The sequence below is a fragment of the Choloepus didactylus genome, chromosome 2 (assembly GCF_015220235.1).
Source record: "Choloepus didactylus isolate mChoDid1 chromosome 2, mChoDid1.pri, whole genome shotgun sequence".
Classification (NCBI taxonomy): Eukaryota; Metazoa; Chordata; class Mammalia; order Pilosa; family Megalonychidae; genus Choloepus; species Choloepus didactylus.
The window spans coordinates 243,355,896-243,378,456 of NC_051308.1; the positions used below are offsets into that span (position 1 = coordinate 243,355,896).

General features: G+C 55.0%; 1 protein-coding gene across 3 annotated transcripts in view; it reads left to right on the forward strand.

The window, feature by feature from the left end:
• ACOT7 (acyl-CoA thioesterase 7) overlaps positions 1-22,561 on the forward strand; it is a 100,432-nt gene that overhangs the window by 19,055 nt on the left and 58,816 nt on the right. For 2 of the 3 annotated variants that reach the window (XM_037828658.1, XM_037828657.1), the window contains exons 2-3: positions 13,259-13,376; positions 19,539-19,695. In XM_037828658.1, the coding sequence (XP_037684586.1) occupies positions 13,259-13,376; positions 19,539-19,695 (275 nt within the window). Of the gene's footprint in view, positions 1-8,635; positions 8,776-13,258; positions 13,377-19,538; positions 19,696-22,561 lie in introns of those variants that run through there. The other variant, XM_037828659.1, reaches the window with a different exon arrangement.

The following is a 22,561-nucleotide window of genomic DNA, read 5'->3' on the forward strand; positions in this document are numbered from 1 at the left end:
GCAGGAGCTTGAGGGCCGGAGCTGGGAGTCCAGATCTAGGCTGCCCGCCTCTGGCCTGAATCTCTCTGCCTGAGTTGCTCCATCTTTAAAACAGGGTTACCTCACCCTCTGGGGCAGTTTTGGGGATTAAATGAGGGGTGGGGTAGGACAGAGGGAGTCAGCACTCAGCACAGCACCTAGCACAGAATGTATTCGATAAAAGATACCTGTGATATCACTATCATCATCATCACCACCACCATCAGCCTCATCACTACCATCATCGTCAAGATCATCATCACAACCACCATCATCATCGTCACAACCAACATCACCACCACCATCACCACCACCACCACCACCATTACTATCATCACTATCATCTCCATACCCGTTATCTTGCCATCATCATTATTATCACAATAACCACCACCATCATTCCCGTCATCATCATCTCATTACTGTCATCAGGACTACCAGCATTACTATTACTGTCACGACCACCACCATCACCACCATCCTCCCCACTTATGCTGGTTTGGATGGGTTATGTCCCCCAAAATGTCATTATCTCTGATGCAGTCTTGTGTGGGCGGACTATTAGTGTTGATTAGATTGTAATTCTTTGAGTGTTTCCATGGAGATGCGACTCACCCAACTGTGGGTGATAACTCTGATTGGATGATTTCCATGGAGGCGTGGCTCTGCCAATTCAGCGTGGGCCTTGATTAGTTTACTGGAGCCCTGTATAAGCTCAGACAGAAGGAGTGAGCTTGCTACAGCCAAGAGGGACACTTTGAAGAACGCACAGGAGCTGAGAGAGGAGCTGCAACTTACAGAGACATTTGAAGACGGCCGTTGAAAGCAGAGTTTTGCTGATGTTTTGGAGGTACTAGCCCAGAGTTTGCCCTGAGAAGCTGACACAGAGACATTCTGGAGAACGCCATTTTGAAACACAACCTGGAGCAAGCAGATGCCAGCCACATGCCTCCCCAGCTAACAGAGGTTTTCCGGATGCCAATGGCCTTTCTCCAGTGAAGGTACCCGATTGTTAATGTGTTACCTTGGACACTTTATGGCCTTAAGACTGTAACTGTGTAACCAAATAAACCCCCTTTATAAAAGCCAATCCATTTCTGGTGTTTTGCAAAATAGTAGCATTAGCAAACCATTCCCCAGGGATTCAGGATCAGGCAGGGCACCTAAAGAGTAAGTTAACACTGTACTTCTGCCAAGAGAAGCTTGTGATGGTAGCTCACCATGTCCCTACCTTTCACAAACAGTGCTTTCAAAACAAAGACAAATTAAATGTATGTGCAGCTTTTCAGGAGAATTCAGAAAAAACAATGGCTTAACACAGTGGCTTTTATATCTGAAGTGCACACAGGGTGTTCACATAGTGTAATCAATATACACAGACAGTTTCTTCATTGCAATTTTCTACCAGACCTTCGGAGTTATCTTGCCAAGTTGATAGTCCCTGCTATGTCTTGTTACACTGCATCTGAGCTAGTTCTAGTTTATTTGGTTTGTTTAGTATTAAAACTAGTGCTGGAGGGGTTAGAAAGGGCATTAAGGAAGAAACTAAGATGGCGGCTAGGTGAGACAGGGCAAAAAAACACCTCCGTGAAAAATATTAGATAAAAACCAGAAAGTGACCCAGAATACTGGTTACAGCGATGCGCCAGCTGGACGAGGTCTCCTAGTATCACAGGGGCCAGTACCTGGTGAAACCGGGAGTCTGCATTCTGAAACGAGGGAGTAAGCTGGCTGGAAGACCCGCAGCTGCGCGGCGTTGTGGGGAAGCCAGGACTTGGTGTTTGGAGACCAACTGGCTCTTTTAAAAAAAAAAGAAAAAGGGAAAAACCCAGGAATGGCTGCAGTTGCGATAGTGGGAAGCATGCAGTAAAATACAGCAAGAGGGGGCTGGGCCGGCCTCTCGGTGTCTGACCTGGAGGATAGGCCGCTGCAGATACCCTCGGGGCCAGGGGAACGGAGGGGAGAGCCGGAAGCAGAAAGAAGCCCCGCGGCTAGCAGCTGGCTCCCCGGAGGGCTGGATAAACTCCTGCCTGGGGCCGTGCCCACAGCCCAGAGCCCCGCCAGTTGTCCCGGAGCTGGGAAGGAGAACTGTGTGAGGAGGTGGGGGTTGAGACGCCCCATTTGGCCATCTTTGCATCAGGCTGAGAGTGCCCCTGCATGGCCTGGCAGCCCGGGGCTTCCCTTGAGGGATGGCACGCACTGGTGACGTAGCACGGCATTCCCTCGGCTGAGGTCCTGGAGGATCGCGGCTGGGAGGGGGGACCCGCTCGGAGAACCCAGGGATGCTACGCCAAGTCTGGTGGTTAGTGGGTCAGCGAGAGAGAGGGTCTGGGGCTGAACTGAAAGGAAGGCTTAGACTCTTGCGGCGGCCTTGAATCTCCGGAAACCTGGGGGATTTGAATATTAAAGCTGCCCTTCCTCCCTAGGCACCCGTACATACGCCCCACATTCAGGGCAGACGGCTCCAGCAACACACCCAAACTGAGTTCACCATCTGAACCCCACAAGAATCATTTCCCCACACGCCGCAGGGACAAGGTGGAGAACTGACTTGAGGGTATAGGTGACTCACAGACGCCATCTGCTGGTTAGTTAGAGAAAGTGTACGTCACCAAACTTTCTGAAAAATTAGATTGTTATCTTTTTTTTACAACTTGAAAGAACCCTATCAAGCAAAGCAAATGCCAAGAGGCCAAAAACAACAGAAAATCTTAATGCATATGATAAAACCAGACGATATGGAGAATCCAACTCCAAACAAACAAATCAAGATATCAGAAGAAGAGACACAGTACCTTGCACAATTAACCCAAGAACTACAATCGAGGAACGAAAACATGGCAAAGGATTTAAAGGACATCAAGAAGACCATGGCCCAGGATATAAGTGACATAAAGAAGACCCTAGAAGAACATAAAGAAGACATTGCAAGAGTAAATAAAAAAATAGAAGATCTTATGGAAATAAAAGAAACTAATGGCCAAATTAAAAAGACTCTGGATATTCACAAAACAAGATTAGAGGAAGCTGAACAATGTCCCAGTGTCCTAGAAGTCCACAGAACAGAAAATGAAAGAACAAAAGAAAGAATGGAGAAAAAAATCGAAAAAATCAAAATGGATCTCAGGGATATGATAGATAAAATGAAACATCCAAACTTAAGACTCATTGGTGTCCCAGAAGGGGAAGAGAAGGGTAAAGGTCTAGAAAGAGTATTCAAAGAAATTGTTGAGGAAAACTTCCCCAACCTTCTACACAATATAAATACACAAAGCATAAATGCCCAGTGAACGCCAAATAGAATAAATCCAAATAAACCCACTCTGAGACATGTTCTGATCAGACTGTCAAATACTGAAGAGAAGGAGCAAGTTCTGAAAGCAGCAAGAGAAAAGCAATTCACCACATACAAAGGAAACAACATAAGACTAAGTTGTGACTACTCAGCGGCCACCATGGAGGCGAGAAGGCAGTGGCATGACATATTTAAAATTCTGAGAGAGAAAATTTTCCAACCAAGAATACTTTATCCTGCAAAACTCCCCTTCAAATTTGAGGGAGAGCTTAAATTTTTCACAAACAAATGCTGAGAGACTTTGCCAATAAAAGACCTGCCATACTTCAGATTCTAAAGGGAGCCCTACCAACAGAGAAACAAAGAAAGGAGAAAGAGATGTAGAGAATTTTAACAGACATATGTAGTACCTTACATCCCAAATCACCAGGACACTCATTTTTCTCTAGTGATCACGGATCTTTCTCCAGAATTGACCATAAGCTGGGAAATTGTTTTATGTAAACAATTCTCAATAAATTAAAACAAGCCTCAATAAATTAAAAAAAAAAATTGAATATACTCAAAGCACATTCTCCAACCACAATGGAATACAAATAGAAGTCAATAATTTTTGAAATGTAACTCCACTATTTACTTCCTACATGATATAAAATACACAAACCCTAATGACAAATCAGTGGTTTTGAACTCAACATAAAATATGTAATTTTAGACAACTATATAAAGGTGGGGGAATGGAGGAGTATAGGAACATAGTTTATGTGTCCTATTGAAGTGAAGGTGGTATCAAAGAAAAACAAGATTGTTATGGATTTAAGAGGTTAATTTTAAGCCCCACAGTAAACACAGAGAAAATTATCAGAGAATATAACCATAGAGATGAAAATTAGAGTATGGATTAAGAGAAAGGGGGGAAGGGGCAATGGGGAGTTAAGAAATGAGTGTAGGGTTGCTGTTTGAGGTGAAGGGAAATTTCTAGTAATGGTTGGTGGGAAAGAGCATTACAACATTCTAAAGGTGATTAATCCCACCAATGGAAGGCTAGGGAGGGGGTGGAATGGGAAGATTTAGGCTGTATATATGTTTCTACAATTGAGAAAAAAAAGACAGTCTAAATAGATGACAATTGAATGCCAAGGATGAACCTGGATGGGATTGGAGGATGGAGGACAGGTGGCTCAAAGGGACACCGTTGAGACATAAGGAAAAGGAAATATAGAACATAAGCTTTGTATCATTGTTGAATCTCTTGTACTTCTTAACTGCGCTTAATGGGATTGCATAAAAGAATGTTCTTATTCATGGGAAGTGTATATGTGAATTATATTGTTTGTTCAAGGATGTGTGGAGCTAGCTCTCATATATTCAGAAGACAGAGCAATAGATGATGGATGATAGATATGGAAGGAGGGAGGGAGGGAGGGAGGGAAAGAAATAGTGATGTGACAGCATGTTGAAGTTGGTGGATTGGGCTATCGGGGGAGGGGGGTCAGGGTATGATGGAATTCTGTGTAGGGGGTGAGTATTGTTTTTACAACTGTTCCTATAACTTTGAATTTATTTCAAAATGAAAAAAAAATAGTGCTGCCTGAGGCCTCTGTGTTTGATGTGTTTACTTTTTTTTTTTTTTGGCTAAATTTGGGGAGTCCTTTTCTGGGGCAAGGGTGAGAGTGTTTTGAGGGTCCCCACTTGGTGTTGCCAGACAAAGCCATTTGGGAACAGGGAGGCATGTGCCTGTTTCCCCACAGCTTCCAGACATCTAGCTTTTTTGTTTGTTTGTTTGTTTTTTAATAACAACTTAATCGAAATATAGTTTACATACCATAAAGGTCCTCTTTTTAGAGTATACAGTTCAGTGACTTTTAGTATATTTGCAGGTCATGCAACTCTCACTGCAGTTTAAGTCCAGAACATGCGTGAGCAGTCATGCCCTTTTCTCCTCCCCCCAGCCCCTGGCAACCACTGGTCCACTTCCTGTCTCCGTGGGGTCACCTGTTGTGGGCACCTCACAGAATTGGAATCATACAATAGGTGTCCTTTGTGTCTGACTTCTTTCCCTTAGCATAATGTTTTCAAGGCTCCTCCGTGTTGTAGCTTGGATCAGAACTTCATTCCTTTTTATGGCTGAGTAATATTCTACTGCGTGGCTGGACCACTTCTTTTTTCCATTCATGCGTTGATGGACGTTTGGTTGTTTTCCACTTTTTGGCTAGTGTGAATTATGCTGCCACAGATAGTTCCAGGCATCTAGTTGTATCATTTAGAATGTTTTTTTTTTCAGTTAGTTTAGTAAATATGAAAGAGCACCTCTTGGTTGTTTAAATTCGGACTTCTTTAGTTATAAGGCTTGAGACTCTGACAATTTCCTATTTGTGGAATGGAGTATTCTTGGCTTGAGCCCTCACGTCTGCGGAGGCTTGGGGATGGTCCTTTGTGATTTGATTGAGCTCTGAATAGTGTTAGATATTTAATTCAATTGTGATTTATGGAAGATCCCCCCCCTCATTCCGTTTCTCTGATTTTCAATCTTAGTTTTACTGGTTGGATTGTAGATATTTCTCTGGGTTTTAAGTAACTCATCCTGCCTACGATTTAATGTATAATTCTAAATCTGAAAAAGTCTTACTGCTCATGGTCAAGAGGTTATTGAGAAGATAACTTTATTTTAGTTTTAACTTTTACAGTTTTTTAAAAAAACTTTTCTCTAGATTAGTGTTTTATCAGGTATGGATTTCATTGCCAAGTTGAGATTCATTGTAGTTTATTTTTCTGCATATTGATATCTGTATCTCAGCCTTGTAGACTATATAAATCCTTGCCCCACTGTTGGTTGATTTATCATTTAAAAAATTCTTTTTCACTTGAGGGTGGGTTTCTGGATTCTTCATTTTGCTCCAATGAGAACCATTTCATCTTTAAGCCAGTCTATATTATTTTAATGATCTTGTTAATAACTTAAAAAAAAAAAATGGTAGGGCAGATTATCCCCTGGTTGACTTTGATATTCTTGCTTGAGTGTGAGTCATTTTAATCAAGGTCACTGCATCCCCTGGTTGCTGTTGTGATTGAAAGGACAGTAAATCTCCAGAGCAGTCCGTCTGGCCTTCCTAGCTGAGGACGTGGGCCTGGGGCAGGTTCCCCAGCTTCTCCTTTCTTGGCTTCCTCCTGGGGAGAGAGAGGCTCCGGCCGGGTAGTTTTCAAGATCTCCTCCAGCTCTGCTTTCCTGCTCTCTTAGGGCTTTTAAAAAGGCCATGGGGGTGCTGTGTCCTCAGAGAGCCCCTGTACCTGGGCAGGGTGCACCCATGCTCCCAGGCTGGGAGCCGGCGGCTGGGGGAGAAGCCAGGGTTGCTTAGGAAGGCGGCAATGCCTGCCAGGAGGGATGGTGCCAAGTCCAAAGGGCACAGCATCGGGGGCCCTGTCCCCCGAGTTCCATTTGGCTGCGTCTTCGGAGGGAGCTGGTGGGGACTATGTTTCTGCTTTGACGAGGCTTGTCCCTGAGAGCCCTCAGGAAGGGGCTCGAGGAGGCCTATCTTAGGGAGAAGCCCAAGCAGTGAGTGGAAGTGCGAGGTGCTGTGGGGTTGCCGAGGGGTTGTTGGGGGGCGACCCTGGTCTTGTGTGCCTGGGTGGGAGGCCCTGTAGCTTCCAGGCATTTGGCTGTCGGGGCTGCTGTGGTGGGAATGGGGCGGTGGCCTTGGGGGCCTTTTCTCTGACCTGAAAGTGAGATATGGACTTGATGCTCTGTGGGGGGGAGGCAAAGTCTCCTCGGTGGTCACCAGTCTTGCCTGGCCTGTGGAAGCAACATTTTGGCCTCTGTCCAGGAGAGGGGGCCCTGCTGCCTCAGACCTGCGCCTTGGCCAGGGGCAGAAGGATCCCGGGATCCAACTGACCTGAGGGGAGTCTGATCTCGGCTGTCCCAGCACAGAGTTGGGCAGTGGGCACAGGTGCCCATGGGGACATGGAGGGGGGGCCGGTGTAGTCACAGAGACCGAGAGGAAGTAGGCAGGGTGGATGGGGGTGTGGGGGCTTGGAGGGGCAGGTGGGGCAGGTTGGGGTGTGGGGGCCATGAGGGGTCATGGGGGCTGGTGGGGGCAAGCTGGACAGGTGAGGGTGTGGGGGCCGGGAGGGCAGCCCAGGGCTGCCCAGCAGAATTCAGCCATCCCTCCTGAGGGTGAGGTCCCGTGGGGGCCACGGCCATGGGGGCCGAGAGCCACAGCCCACCTTGGGCAGGGACCCTGCCAGGGTTTGTGGGTGGGGAAGGCTCTTTGGGAACTTTCCGGGGCCCCGGGTTTAGCTGCCAAGCTGCTCGGCTCCAGGCAGACCCAGCCTTGTGCTCACCTTCTCCTGGCGCCCTTGTGGGGTCTGAGGGGGCCGGTCTGGGAGTGGGTGAGGGACCCCTGGAGCCTCAGGCACCCCGCACTGGACGGTTAGAGCAGCCGCTGCTTCCCTAGTGAGCCCATGCTGGTGGTGTCCGTAGTCTAGATGTTTCTTTCTCTTTCTCTCTTTTTGCATGAAGGTGAGAGAACTTGCCAGAGATGGCTCTTGTACCTTTAGCAATAATTTACTTTAATTGCTTGTACGGGAATCCCCTCTGATTTAGGAAGTCCTGCTGGCCAGAGGCGGTTGCCCAGGCGGAAGCCAAGCACACGGGGGTGGGGGTGGGGGGCATTTGCCTTTCGGTCCTTTTCTTTCGCTTTTGACAGCAAAGCTGTGAAAATTGTCCTAGAGGCCCGGCGCGCGGTGCCTGAGAACCAGCCAGGGAAGGAAGCTGCCTTGGACTGGGTGGGCCCGTTCCCAAGCTTCTAGGGTTTCCACTTCTCTTGCTGCGGAGTTCCCAGGAGGCCTGGGGCGCAGTCGGTGATGATCCATCTGCAAGCCCCTCGTGGGGGCTGGGCCCATAGACCCCCTGGACCACCCGATTCATCTGACTTTGTGGGACACCCGGGGAGGAGGAGGCTGGGGGAAGGGGGATCGGGAAGCCCAGGCTGCTTCTGGGGGAGCTGGTGTGGCTGGAAGGGGCAGCTCCCCACCTGTGGTGGGACCAGGCCTGGGGCCCGCGCCCTGCCGAGACCCCGGAGGAGCTGGGTGGGAGTTGGCCCTTTGAGGAGAGGCAGAAGCTCCCGGAGGTGCTGGGAGGGGGACCCTGGGAACCCGTGCTGGGGTGAGGTTTGCCCAGAGGCTTCTCAGAAACTCTCCCTGTTGTTGTTATTGATAAAATGAGGTTTCCATGACAACAGGCTTTTGGTAGTCTCCTCGGATTGGTTAGATTGGGTGGCACAGGAAGCTGTGTGCTCCCCCAAATCCGGCGTGGCTGGGACTTGGGGTCTTCTTTGCGTCCAGGCTGGCCCTGTGGGCTGGGTGCCCGGGACAGACGGAGACTCGTTGGAGCTGGCCGCGCTAGCCCCTTCCCCTGGCTCTGATGTGGGCGGGCGCCCAGCAGCCATGGCTTCCCAGCTGAGCAGGCAGGTACCGCCGCCCGGGCCGCTAGCCAGGCAGTGTGGGGGCCACCGTGGGCAGATGGTCGGGGGCCTCTCACGCTGTCGCTCACCGTGGGCTCACCAGGAGCACCCGAGCCTGCCAGGACCAGCAGCCCAGCTGCACCTCCTGGCCCGGCTCTCGGTGACCGAGGACAGTGGGTGGTTAACGGGCCAGGACAGGAGGTTCCAGATGCTTCCCTTTTCCCAGGCCTTCATTTGCGGAGGCTCCTGGGATGAGCGGGGGCTGGGCTGCAGGATGCTTGTGGACCCTTCTTCTAGTTCATTCCTCCATCCTTGGCCAAAGCCTGAGGGGGGAGTTCAGGGGTGACAGTGGCCTTTGAGGCCCTGCGATGGGCCTGGCGCCTGCTTCAGCCCCTGCCCCGGGGACATACACACAGCATAAGCTTTCCCATCCCAGCCTCGGCCAAGCGCACCATTCAGAGGGATTCACAGCCTTTAGTGTTGCAATATCCTCGCCACCTTCCATTGCTACACCTTTCCCATTGCCTCAAACAGAAACCCTCCCTCCATTCCCCATTATCCCCCCACTGCCCTGCCCCTTCCCCTGGCAGCTGTACTCGACTCCTGTCTCTATGAGCTGCGTCTTCTGTTTTCTTTGTGGTTACCATGGGGCTGAAAGTTAACATCCTAAATCTATAACGATTTCGTTTGCCTTGATGCCAACTTAATTTCGATAGTATATGCTGTGTTCCTGCATCTTCCATCCCTCTGATCATATGTGGTTCTTATTGCAGCTTACGTTTATACCTTATGAATCCCAAACCACTGATTTATCATTACGTTTCAGGCATCCGTCTTTTAGATTCTGAAGGAAGTAAAAAGTGGAGTTACAAACCAAAAATACAGCGGTACTGGAATTTCTATCTACCCATAGCATTACCTCTTGGAGGATTTTAAAAACAATATATTATTTAAATACATTGACATGCTTCAAAATCTGAAAGACACAGGCATTTCAGGGGAAACTTCCCCTCCTTGAGTCCTCACTGTCTCCCTTCCCCAGGGGGGACCGAAGCTTCTGGTTTCCGGCTTTCCCGTTGGTCTGCACAAGGCCTCCGCGTGTCCTGTGCCTTGCTTGTTTTCACCTAACAGTGTATCGTAGAGAACGTTTCATGTCAGGAAGCACTTCCTCCTTTTTTGAAGGCCAGGCCATGTTCCATTGTGTTGCTATAACTTAATTTAACTAGTCTCGTGGTGGACATTTAGGAGCTGCCTAGTCTTTTGCATTATAAGCTGCTTGGCTGTGAATGGCTTTGGATGGTCTTTGTTTAATCATGGGTGGGAGCATCCATAGGGTAAACCCCATCCCTGCAGTTGCTGGTCAGAGCACACATGCGCTTGGAAAGGTGACAGAGAAGGCCTTCAGTGAGGTGGTATGGATTTATTCCCCACCCCCCCGTTGGCGGAGTCCCCTTGCCTCCCAAAGGACAGGTGTGATGTTGCTAGAAGGCATGGACAAGGGTGTGGGGTGGGGAGTGCTGGGGACAGCCGGGAGCTCCTGCAGGTGCCGTGGGAGGTGAGGCAGGGAAGATTCTGGATCCCCGAGAGCTCCACTGCCTCTCTGGGGGTTGATCTTTATTCTGTAAATAGGAGGGACCCTGGAGGGTGTGAGCAAACTCAGCTTGCTCTGCTAGTTTCCTTCTCTTTCTTTTTCTGAATGGAACACATTTCAATTAGGGGCCGCCACTCACATACTGGGAGATTTCTCGTTACAACCCGGATCTCCAGTGGCTGCGCCCCCAGCCGGCACGCGTGGCCAGTCTCCGGGGCCTGACCAGGAGACCAGCGGCCGGTGCCGGTTGGCTTCGTGCTTGCTCTGCCGAGTCTCCTTTTCTTTCTTCTTCTTAATAGTAAGAAGGAAAGAGTAGCACTTCTGGACTCGGGTCTTTATCAGAAATGGGAAAATGCAAGCTTGATGAGGGGCCGTGCGTCCCTCTGGCTGCCGTCATCCTTTACGCGCCTGCCCCGGAGGACAATGGCATGTTCCAGCCCTGGCCTGGGATTGGGGTGCTGAGCCGTGACCCAGCCTCAGGGGAGGGGTTCTGGGGAGAGCGAGCTGAGGAGGGGGCCTGAGAGGGAGCGGGCGGGCTGTGGGGTCCTGGGGCTCAGCCTTGCCTGGCAGCAACTTAGCTGTTTGGAAGGAGGGAGGGAGGGAGGGGAAAGGAAGGAAGGAAGGAAGTTAAGGAGAGAGAGAGAGAGAAAAGAGAGGGAAGAAGGAAGGAAGGGAGGGAGAGGAGTGGTGGTGGGGAGGGAGGGAAGGCGGGAGGGCCAGCAGGGCTGCAGCTCGGCAGTGGGGGAAGGAAACGATGGAACCGAGGCGACGCCCCCATAGCATCCCAGGGAGCCTTCAGATCAGGAGCACATGCAGTCTGGAGTGCCTGCTGTTTACACCCACATGCCCGGGTCCCTGGGGCACCAGGATGTCAATGGGGTCCCTGGGGTCAGCAACCAGCTGGCTGTAAACCCCCATGTTCCAGGTGGCTCCGGGCTGGGCCTTGGGGCCTAAAGTCCACCCCATAGCCTCTGTCTCAGAAGCCGGCTCCTTACTGCTTCTTCCTTCTCCAGGGCAGGATGTGGCACTTCCTTCCTGGCCTCCCTGCCTCCCTGGTCATGCATTCATGGACCGGCCTGGGGGGGTAGTGGGGTGGTGGGCACAGCCCCACTTCCCAGATGGGCAAAGCGAGCCTGGCAGTGGGAGCAGACACGCCAAGGCAGGCTCCGCGTCTCCCAGGAAGGTCAGCACCAAGTGAGTTAGGAAACCAACCAAAAGGAAAGAATTGGTACGAGAGTGTGCTTTTTGAATTGGCTACCTCGTAACTCAAACTTTTAACAAAGCTTAGTTGTGTAAACTCACTCTTTGAAAACTTGAAAATATTTCTAAACGAGCGTCGGAGGCACCAAATGAAGCTTCCATCTGTGCTCCAGGGTCCCCTGGCTGCTGGGCGGGCAGCTGCGGGCTTTGGCATGTCTCGCTGTGCTGCTGTCACTCCTGTCACCCACGACTGCCCCCCCACCCCGCCCCAGCAGGGTGAGAAGCCTGTCAGCTGAGTGGGCTGTGTCGGCTCACCGGACCTCACCGGAGTGGAGGGGTGACGTTTGGGCAAGGGCAACAGGCAGCCGAGGCCGTGGGGGCTCATTTGCTCCAGACACTGGATCTTCTGGCTCTTTCTTCAAGCCTCCAACCTACTGGCCGGGGTTGGGCAAACCCTGACAGGAGAGGAAAGGCACCCCTCACGAACCTGTCGCTGGCGTAACCTCATGGAATCTAGTCCTTCCTGCCGTCACCTGACCCTGACTTCGTGGACGAGCAGATGGAGACTGCGAGCTCTGACAGCTTGTCTGGGTCCCCTGGCGGGTCAGAGCTGGAGCCAGGATTTGATCTCAGGGTCTGACTTGTTCAACCTCTGAGCTGCTTAAAAGGAGAGGTTGGAACAGAACAGCAGTCCAACCACACCTAAAACAGATCCTTGGGGAAAACACTAGAAGGAAATGCATGGAAACACTAGCTGTGGTCAGGTTGGAGGTGGAGGTGGAAGTGGCTTACAGGTGACAGCTCAGAGGTCCTTCCTGGCTGGCGAGGACGACAGGGCTGGGCGAGGCCGCAGGTGGACACTGGGCAGGCAGGAGCCACGGGCAAGGACATGGTACAGTCACCTGCTCTCCAGCCTGGGGTCAGCAGAGGCAGATGTGATTAGCCAGATGGATTTCTGGGAAAGCACTAGGCTGGGCTGGGATTGCCCACCGTCAGGATGCCAGGCTGGCTGGCTGGGATTCCAGATTCCATGGAGCTCCCACCTGCTGGCCGCCCATGACAAGGACTTGTTTTTCCTCTTTGTTTTCCCTGACCTCTCCGGAGGGCTCCCTGGCTCTCACCCCCCTGGAGGAGCTCCTCATGCCAGATGGCTGACTGGCAGAGGGTGCACCCACCCCCTGCTGGCTGAGGGACCCCAGAGTCCTGGTGCTTACATGCTCCTCCGAGGACTCCAGGTGGGGAAGGTGGTCCTGGAGTTTACTCGTACACATTCCTGCGGTCGCGTGTGTGTCCTTGTGCTCATCGGTCTGGCTGGTAGCTGGTAGGTGGTTTCCAGGAGGTGGGGGGTGATCAGAACCCCGACAGCCACCTCGCCTGGATTTGCAGGCCTTCGCTGTCACCTCTTTCCAGCCAGGGGGGCTCCTCCCTTGGGCCAGGCTGGGGGCCTGGGCTCCAGCAGGGAGATGGCCCCTCTTCCCGTCCCGTGGAAATGGACCGGCTCTGCCCTGGCTGGTCCCCGTAGATCCTGGCCGGGCGAACTCACCACAGGGGAAGAGCTCGAACTGGGGTCTTTCCCCGTTCTGGGGGCCATCGTGCCCTGTGGAGGACCCCTCCACTTTCCCCGGGGTGGTTACTGCGGCGGGAGTGGCCTCCTTCCCACGGAGGCTTCATGCCACCTCCCTCTCCCCTGCACAGGATCATGCGGCCAGATGATGCCAACGTCGCTGGCAATGTCCACGGAGGGACCATCCTGAAGATGATCGAGGAGGCGGGGGCCATCATCAGTACCCGGCACTGCAACAGCCAGAACGGGGTGAGTGTCGGCATCGCACGGAAGATTCCAGGCCCCAGAGCCCGGAGCCCCCTCTGTGCACGGCACCTGCACCCACGTTGCACTTCCTGGGTTGTCTCCTGGCCCAGAGCCTGCCCTTCCCTTGTCACAGGTTCTGGCCCAGTTGGGTGCTGGACGGAACCCCTTGGCCCTCCACAGTCCCTGAGAGAGCACAGTCCCCGGGAGCCCTGGCCCTCTCCGCTGGGTCTTGAGGCCTTGTTGGTCTTGACTTTGATCAGATGTGCCTATGCCCACCTGGGATGGCGTTTATCAGGATGACAAAGAGCAGAGATGTGGGTGTCACGCAGCCTTGACCCAGCTGGGTGGCCGGGGTCTGAGGAGCTTCCAGGCCCTGGCACGGCTGCGCCCGCTCTCTGTCTGCTCTCTGCCCACTCTCTGCCCACTGTGGAGCCTGGCGGGAGGCGGCCCTGTGGCTCTGCAGCATACACTCAGCCTGTCCTGTCCTGCACCCTCCAGCCCCGTGGGCACTGACGTTTTCTCAGGAGGGCGCAGCTGGTAAGCGATAAGCCAGGCCCTGGGTGCCGTGGCCTGGCTGGGGGACTGCAGCACAGGGCCCATGGCTCCAGGCCCCTCCAGGCCTCAGTTTACTCCCCTGCTGTGCCCTCCTGGGCAGGGAGAAGGAAGATTTAGCCCCAGCTTAAAGTGTTGTATGTGCATGCTTGTGCGTGGGGGCACCCACAAAAACAAATAAGTGTGGTCCTGTGACCGGGGACCTCGCTGTGGAATCCCACTTCTCAAGAGGCTGACTGGGAGGGCGGCAAGAGATGGGGACCCCAGATAGGGGCCCCGAGGAGTGGCTGCTAATTCTGACCATACCAGGCTGGTGAGGCGGAGGACGTGGTGTTTTTGCCAAGCCTTGGATGGAGAGCAGCAGGCCTGGGGGGTGGGGGTGGGCGGGGCGGGGGGCTGTGAGCCAGGCCGGGCCCATGGGGGAGGGAGGACCACCTGTCCCCAGGGTGCCCTCTGGTGCCTGTGGGGGGTGAGCTGGAGCCCCAGAGGCTGGGGGATGGGTGGAGTGGGTGACTGGGCCCCAGGGAGTCCCTCCAAGAGCTGAGACCTCTGAGGGCTGGGAAGGAAAAGCCAGGCCTGGGGAGTGGGGAGGGGGGCAGGGGCCGAGTGGGTGAGGGTGCCATGGAGGGTTGTGGAAGTGACCGCTGCTGTCTGGCAGTCACTTGGCCTTTGTGGAGCTTTGCAGTCATAGCATAGCGCTCCCCACCATAGCCTGAAGGGGTGGCCGTGAGTCATGGCATCCCCACTGCACAGCGAGGTCAAATTCTTGCCCAAGGCCCCATGGGTGGCACTTCTGGGCCCTGAATCCAGGCCATGGACCCCGGGCCTGTGCTTTGGGCCACTGCTCACAGCCTTCCCCAGCTTGGGGCTGCAGGAGGGCCCATTCTGACTTGTTAGCTGGGAGATGCCTCTGCTGGGGGGACAGAGATGGAGATTTGGAAGTTCCAGGCTCAGGAGAAGGTCTGCGAGGCCCAGGCAATGCCAGGGGCAGCCCCAGGGACAGCCCTCCAGCTGCAGGTGGCCGGTGGGGTCCAGGGAAGGGCAGGGGCTTCTCCTGGCCATCCCTCACCCCACCTGTAGATTTTGTTACCTGACGGCAGCCCCAGATTCTGACTCTGGCCAGTGCCTCTTGGCTGACTCTACCTGGATGTTTCATCGGTCTCCTGCACTTGACATGTCCAAAAGGAAGCTCTGTTCTTTCCCCCAAACTCGCTGCTCCTGCAGGCTCCCTCTCTGTAAATGGCCTTAGCAGCCTCCGGGTTCTGAGGCTCGAAGCCTGGAGCCTCCTTCTCTCACCCCCATGGATGCTCACAGCAAATCCTGTTGGCTCCACTTGCCGTCTCTTCCAGTCTGACTCCTGCTCCCCTGCCCCAGATGGACCACGCTTAGGGGAAGATGGAGGCAGATTGTGTCACTCCAGAGGCTGCTGTCTCACTCAGAGGAAAAGCCAGAGTCCACCCAAGGCTTGCCCCCTGCTGTGCCCCCCAGCTCTCGACCCTCTCCCCCTTCCTCTCTTCCCCTCCGCACTCGCGCCGCACCGGCTTTCTTGCTGCTTCTTGAACTTTGGGGCCTTTGCACAGGCTGTTCCCTCAGCCTGGGATGCTGTTCCTGCAGATTCCTGCCTGGCTCCGCCCTCACCTCCTTCAGGTCTCTGCGCTGCTATGACCCCTGATGCCCTCAGCTGTTCTCAGCACACATATCTGACAGAACGGACCCTCATGGATTTATTCTGGGGGTCTGCTTCCCCCCCTCTAGAGGGGGGTGCCTCAAGGGCAGGGAACTTTGTCCTATTTGCTCTCCCTGGATGCCCTGCTTCTGGGTCAGCTCCCAGTTGACGTACACCGAGTGCCTGAAACGCGTGTGTGGAAGGGCGACCCTCTCACGAGCTTCTGCCCGTCAGTGCTGCGTGCTTGTCCTGCTTCACCTGAATCTTGCCAACAGTCTTTGGGGAGAGCTACTATAAACAGTCCCATTTCACAGGGGAGGAAATGGAGGCCTAGATAAGCTGCACAGCTTCCCAAAGGCCACCCGGAGCGGGACCCTCCGAGCTGCCCTCAGCAGCAGGGGCGGGTGGAGGGGCAGGGGCCCAAATAATGAGCAGACCGGGCACTGCTCCCCGCAACGCAGGCCTATTACCTTCTTTAGTCCCCACAGTCTCTGAGAGGGGAACAGCCATCACCCCCTTGGGGCGTTTCCTGGGTGCTGAGCACTTTACATGCATTGGACCCTCGAATCCTCACAGCCGCCTGCGGGCATCGCTCACCTGTATCTTACAAGGAAACTGAGGCTCAGAGAGGCTAGGTCACTGCCCAGCATCCCAGACCACTCTTTCAGGTTCAGCTTCTGAGATCCCGTCCTGTCTCGAAGCCCCCACCCCCACCCCCACCTTTGCCCAGAGGGGAGGGCCATGCCAGTTGCCTCTGGAGCTGGAAGAGGGTGTCACTGGGGCAGGTGCTAAGAATACCCCCTGCTACTTCCCAGCAGTGGGGGCTGCTGTGGCCCCCGTAAGCCCCAGAAGGAAGGAGTCATGTCCCAGGATCTCAGCTGAGGCCAGAAGGAGCAGATACAAATAGTATTCAGGCCGTGTTCTGAGTTTTCTGATCCCACCATCTTTGTGGGGTGGTTGCCCCGGGCCAGCACCCTACTGGGTCCTGGGAAACAAGAGGGGCCGGTGGCCATGGTCAGGTTAGAGGCTCCTGGGCCCAGCGTGGGCCAGATGCACCCAGCTAGGTGAGCAAGGGCCCCAGCCCCACCTCAGGTCTTGTCTCCTGTAAAACAGAAAGACAAAACTTAGCTCCCAGAGTTGCGTGATAATGAATAAAGCTCATTCTTTAAGTCTCCCAAATAAGTGCTCAGTGAATATTAGTTCCCCGCTTGGGTGTTTTAAGCTGGGAAAGAGCCAAGCTTAAGGTTTGTGTGTTCGTGTCCCTTGTGCCAGGCCTGTGTGTTGACGCCGTGCTACAGGCTTCCGGACAGTTCTTTGGGGGTACCCCACGGGGACAGCATGGAGAAGAGCTCTGTCATCCCGTTAGTGTTCTGGATTATGGGAGGAGACAAGCAACCCCGAGTATGTGGGCTGAAAAGTGGACAAGTCTGGCTTGGCCCTGCTGCCCCAAGTGCCAGCCTCTCACCCAGCTGCCCCCCGCAGGCCCACGTCCTGCCATTCCCTCTGCTGGGATGCTCCACGGACCTTCTCCCAGTAACTCCTTCTTGTCATCCACATCTCGACACCACTGTCACCTCCTAAGCAAGGCTGTCCCTGAGCCCCTGAAGCTGCCCCTTCACTTCGTCAGAGCATGTAACCCCGTGCAGCCTCACCCTGGGCCCGAGGGCCAGTGCTCTGCCTCGGTCTCCCCGGAATCTGTTGTGCCGAGGCAGCGCCCGGCTCTTGAGGCTGTGGGTGATGGGATCCTTTGTGACCCTTATGGAGATGAGCACATCCGAAGGCTCGGGTGTGGGCAGGTGAAAAGCGAGCTGCGGGGCGGTGGGCTCTGCTGCCTGTAGAGCTGGGTGTGCGTCTGTGGTGTGTGGGCGGGCACATCCCACAGTCTCTTAACTGAACCAGTCCCAGCTGGACCCCAGGTTTTCTCCCTGTGTGGTCGTAGGGACAGCGCTGCGGGGCTCCAGGCCATCCTGGAGGCGCCCTTGCCGAGCCAGCGTTCTGCCAGTGGGTGGTGCTAGAGCCTCGCGCATCGACTCGGGGAGGGAAGCCTGTTCTGAGCACTGCGTTAGCGCAGCGTGATGCAGTGCACTGTGTGTGCGCGCGTGCCACCAGCCCGTGCCAACCAGCGGGGGAGCCACACGCGAACTTGGCCCACTTAGCTCCAGACCCCCATCCAATCCCCGTTTCCTGCCTCGCTGAGCCCTGTCTCAGGGCCGCTTAGAGCAACTGAAACAGCCCTGGTGTCCCTGAGCCTGTGAGCTCAGAACCCTCTCAGGTTCCTCAGAGTAGGGTTTGGGGTGTCCAGGATTTGCCCCTTTGATACGGGCCCAGGTGAGCACTCACACAGGTGGGAGAGCCGCAGGTCCATGCCACAGGTAGCACCAGCGCTTGGGCAGGAGTCACGTCTTAGCTGTATGGCTTGGGCAACTTGGCTAATAGCTCCAAACCTCCGTTTCCCCTTCTGTAAAAAGGGGTGTTGTGAGGATGAAGCAGGAGAACGAATCCCACAGCTGGCTGGGGCCAGACAAGCAGAACTCAAAGTGAGCTCCCCTCTCCCCAGCCCAAGGGCAGCCAGGGCCGCCTCAGGCCCATGGTGTAAACGTCCTAAAAAAGGCCTGTGGTGTCTGTAGAAAATCATAAAATAGCTGCGTGCTCTGTTTGGAAAATGAGGTGCCGCAGTCCCACTGCTCAAACCCAAGGCCGTTTTTTTTGCTTCATTAAATGAGCAAAGATTAAAAATAAATCGATTCTCCGTGCTGCTGAGGGTGCCGCGACAGGGTCCTCTTGCAAGGCACTGGGGGGCATGCCTGCCGCTGCCCCCTTCTGAAAAGCGCTTTGGTAACGATCCTCAAAGTATCTGTCCTTTTGACTCCCAAAATAATCCCCAGTACAGAAAATGATTGAAGCAAAGGGACGGCCATCACAGGATTATTTATAACGAGAAGCAACTGGGGGTTGACCCAAATCTCTAACAACAGAAGAACATTCTCTTCTTTTTGGCCATTAAAAACATTCGTGCAATGTAGTGTCGTGAAGAACAAATCACGAAAAATATCGTGAAGACAAAATAAGGAAGCCCTTCATGTGCTGATAGAGGAGGGTCTCTGAAATAGATGGTCAGGGAGGAGAGCAAGCATGAGCCGGCGGCCTGGCGCCCGACGCCCCACGGGGAGGTGGCCGCTGGCTGGGCGGGCACTGCCTCCAGTCAGACGGTCTTGTCCATCGCATTGCTGCCATCGCCCGTTACCCAGGGAGGGGGTGACCAGAGGCCAGCCTGGAGCCACCCCGTTGTGCCTTTGTGATTTTGAATTGTGCAAACAGATTACCTGTTTGGAGGTGAAATAAAATGTAAATAAAAGTAAAAACAGTGATTGCAAAGAGCTTGTCATACCATGGACAGATTCTTTTTCCTCACATCACATGAAAAAAGCAGAATGTGAAAGTGTAGGTTGTTTTTTGCATAACTATATAAATCTAAAATAGCAAAATAAGGAGCCAAGTGAACAAACACACCCCCCAAACCCCTATTTTTAGGGGAAAAAAGCCTGGAAAGGAAGGTCCCCAAATAGTAACAGTGGTTATCTTTGGATGAGAGGAGTGATTTTTCCCTCCTCTTTTTCCTTTTCTGTTTTTCCCAAATTTTCCATAATGAGCTTTTTCATAGTTTTTACTTTTTATTGTGCAAGTAATGCATGTTTATGGTAGGAAAGTTAGAAAAGAGTCACCCGTAAACCCACAACCCAGAGAATCAGCACACATATCTGATTGCTGTGGTGTGCCCCTTTCTGTTTTTGCGTGGCAGTAAGTTGCATCACTCTCATGGTGGAAAGAAGATGAAGGCCCTCTGCGAGGCGCATGTCCAGGGCGGGGGGGCGGGGGGGGGCAGGCCCGGGGCTGCGGGGCCGTGCGGGGCCGTGCGGGGCTGGCCTGACCCGCCCTGGTGTCCGCAGGAGCGCTGCGTGGCTGCCCTGGCTCGGGTGGAGCGCACCGACTTCCTGTCGCCCATGTGCATCGGCGAGGTGGCGCACGTCAGCGCGGAGATCACCTACACCTCCAGGCACTCTGTGGAAGTCCAGGTCAACGTCATGTCCGAAAACATCCTCACGGGTGAGTTCCGGCGCTGCTCGCCGAGGGTCCTGGGTGGGGATGAGAACAGCAGTGGCTGCAATGCATGTGCTGTGCTCGCGGCACTGCTGCGGGCTCTGGACGCGCCAACCCCTTGCCCTCCGCCCTGGAGTGGCACCCCCGTCCACTACACGGGCAGGCGAGGGGTGGGCACACCAGGACACGTGGCTGACCGAGTCACTGGCTGGTGGCACCCAAACCCCAGCGTCCGCCCAGCCCTGGCTGCAGGGGCCTGGTGGCCGGCTCAGTCCTTGGCAGGGGGCAGGGTGGGGAGCACAGAACCGGCACCCCGACCCTCTCTGCAACCAGTGGAGGCGTTGGCTCTGGGGAGGACGCGGCCCCATCCCGGGAGGACCTGCTCTGGGCCCTTTCCCTCGCTCCTCTGGGCCCCGGTAAGCCAGACTGAGATCTGAGTTCTCTGGGTGAACCTTTGACTCCAATTTGATCTGAATATTCTCTTCCTTGGCTGTGGGAACCATGGCAACCCCTTTTCCTCTTCCCACTCTGCCGCAGGAGAGCGTGGCGATGGTTCCCGCTCGCACGCACACGCACACGCTTCTTTTTATAACCAGGCTAGCGAGGGGAGGCCGGCCCCTTCCGTGTCCCCGGCCTCGCTGGGCCTCCCTCTGCTCTCGCTGCCCACCTGCCTCCAGGCCGGGCAGCACCCCTGTCCGGAGGCGGAGGAGGCTCCGCATCGGCCCCTGCGGAAAGCGCCAGCTGCTGATTTCCTCCTGATGTCCCCATTCCTTAGCGAGCGGCTGTCCTGCAGCGCTGTGCTCCGAACTGGACAGGCTAGCGTCCCCTTCCCACACCGATCCATCCAGAATGTTCCAATGACCTCAGCAGGGTTGAAGATCAGAACTGGGCATGCCAGCCCAGCTGCACCCAGCTCTGGGACCTGCGGGCCAGAACACCCCAGGATGCGGCAGGCGGCCGTGGACTGGCCTCAGGCGGTGGCAAGGGGAGGGGAGCCTGGGGCACCTCCTTCCTGCTCTGGGACGGTGGCCTCGGCCAGGGACAGGCGCAGGGCAGCGTGGGTCCGACAGAACCCGAGCTGCCGTCTGCCCTGCCCCGTGGGGGCCCAGCCTTTCTCTCCCGGGCTGTACTGGGGTTTGGGCCTTGACCCGGCAGAGGAGGCAACACCTGGGGACACACACAACGTACTGTTTCCCACGTTAGCCAGAGGCACGAGTTACATTCACCATGTGCTGCTGTCACCGCCATCCATTGCCAAAACCTCCACACCCTCACTGTGGCTTCTTGCACTGCACTGTGATTTTCCCGTGTCGTGGAGTCAGCGGCTCCAGAGTGTTTTACAGGGTCCTGGGAGGGAAGCCCCTTTCTGGTACTTGGGAAGCCACAGCCCGAGAGGAGCCCCCAGCCTGCAGACGGATGCCTGCACCATTGGGGAGTGGGAGGAAAGAAGTGAGGAGACGGCTTAAAATTGCAGTCCCACAGCATTCTCTGTCCCTGCTGGCCGCGGGCTCCCTGCAGGACGCCATGTCTGCCAGGCGTTTGAGGAACTGGGAGAGAGAAGCAGCATGCTGGGTCGAGAGCAGATGTAGGGGCGATCGCTTCTTGTAAGGGAAAGAGGTGTGGGCAGGTGGCCCTTCTGGGCCGCCTTGAGAGGTCACCAGGCCTGGGGCTGCCCCTGTGGGAAGGATGTGGTCCCAGGCGCTGTCACACAGCCCACCCTGAGGGGACGCTGCCCCCACCTGAGGGGCCTCCCTCCCACCGTGAGCTTCCGGAAGCGTCAGGGCTTGCTTTGCCTTCCTCAGTTTGCTCCTTCGAGTTGCTGGAGGGCGTCCGCCTTGGCTGGGACCCTCTAATGGGCTGCAGTGCTCAGGGCGCAGTGCTCCCCTTCCTGTCGCTGGCTTGCCGTAGACGTGGGGTCAGCCATTGTGGGTGAACTGGGGAAGGAGTGGAGGGATGCCTGAACGGAGGACTCGGGCTCCTGCCCCGAGAGAGCGGTGTGGCCGTCAGGATTTGGGCAGAACGATGGAGTCCAATTCACATTTGTAAGGAGACCACTCACACTTCAGGGGTGAGGACAGGCACGGCAGGAGGCCCCCCTCGAGTTGAAGGTGGTGAGGTTGGCATCCTCTGCCCTCCCTGAAGGACGGTCACTGCGAGCCAGAGTGTTCCGGGAAGGAGAGAACCATGTTTCCCCTGCGGCGTGTCCAGGACCCCCCAGGATCCCCGAGGACCTCGCAAGCTCAGGCCTCCTCCCGTCTCACAGGCAGCGAATGGGCTCACCGGTGGGGCCTCCGCAGCCCAGGGGGACTTGGAGCCCCCGAGGCCTGCGGCTTTTCCTGCATGCCTTGGCCAGCCGGCCGGGGACACCCCCTTCCTTACCCCAGGCCCTGGCTGTCCTTCTCATCAACTGCCTGCGTGTCCCTGCTGTCCCGCGACCTCCCTCACTGTCCTCTTCCTGTGTTTCAACCTGTGAGCACCTCTTTCTGTTTCCGTCTCTGTAACTCTATGTCACACGTCTCTTTCTGCCTCTGTCCTCGCATGTCTGCCTCGCTGTCCCATGTCTGCCTCGCTGTCCCATGTCTGCCTCGCTGTCCCATGTCTGGCCTCCCTGTCTGTCCATGTGCTGTCCAGGGGGTAGTGGCCTGGCCATCTGTCCCCTGCCATGGCCCTAAGGCTGGTGCCCACCCTTCAGGTCCCCTGAGCCTGGCCGGCGAGGGCTGGGCAGGCGGGCGGCACGAGGGCCACGGCCTGCTTTTCCCACCCCCGGAGGCCGAGGTCCCCTGAGCTGGGTGCCCCCCACGATCTGGGCTGTGCTGCCCATCGTAAGGCAGCGGTGCCAGCACACGCTCAGGCAGACAACCAGAAGCCTTTG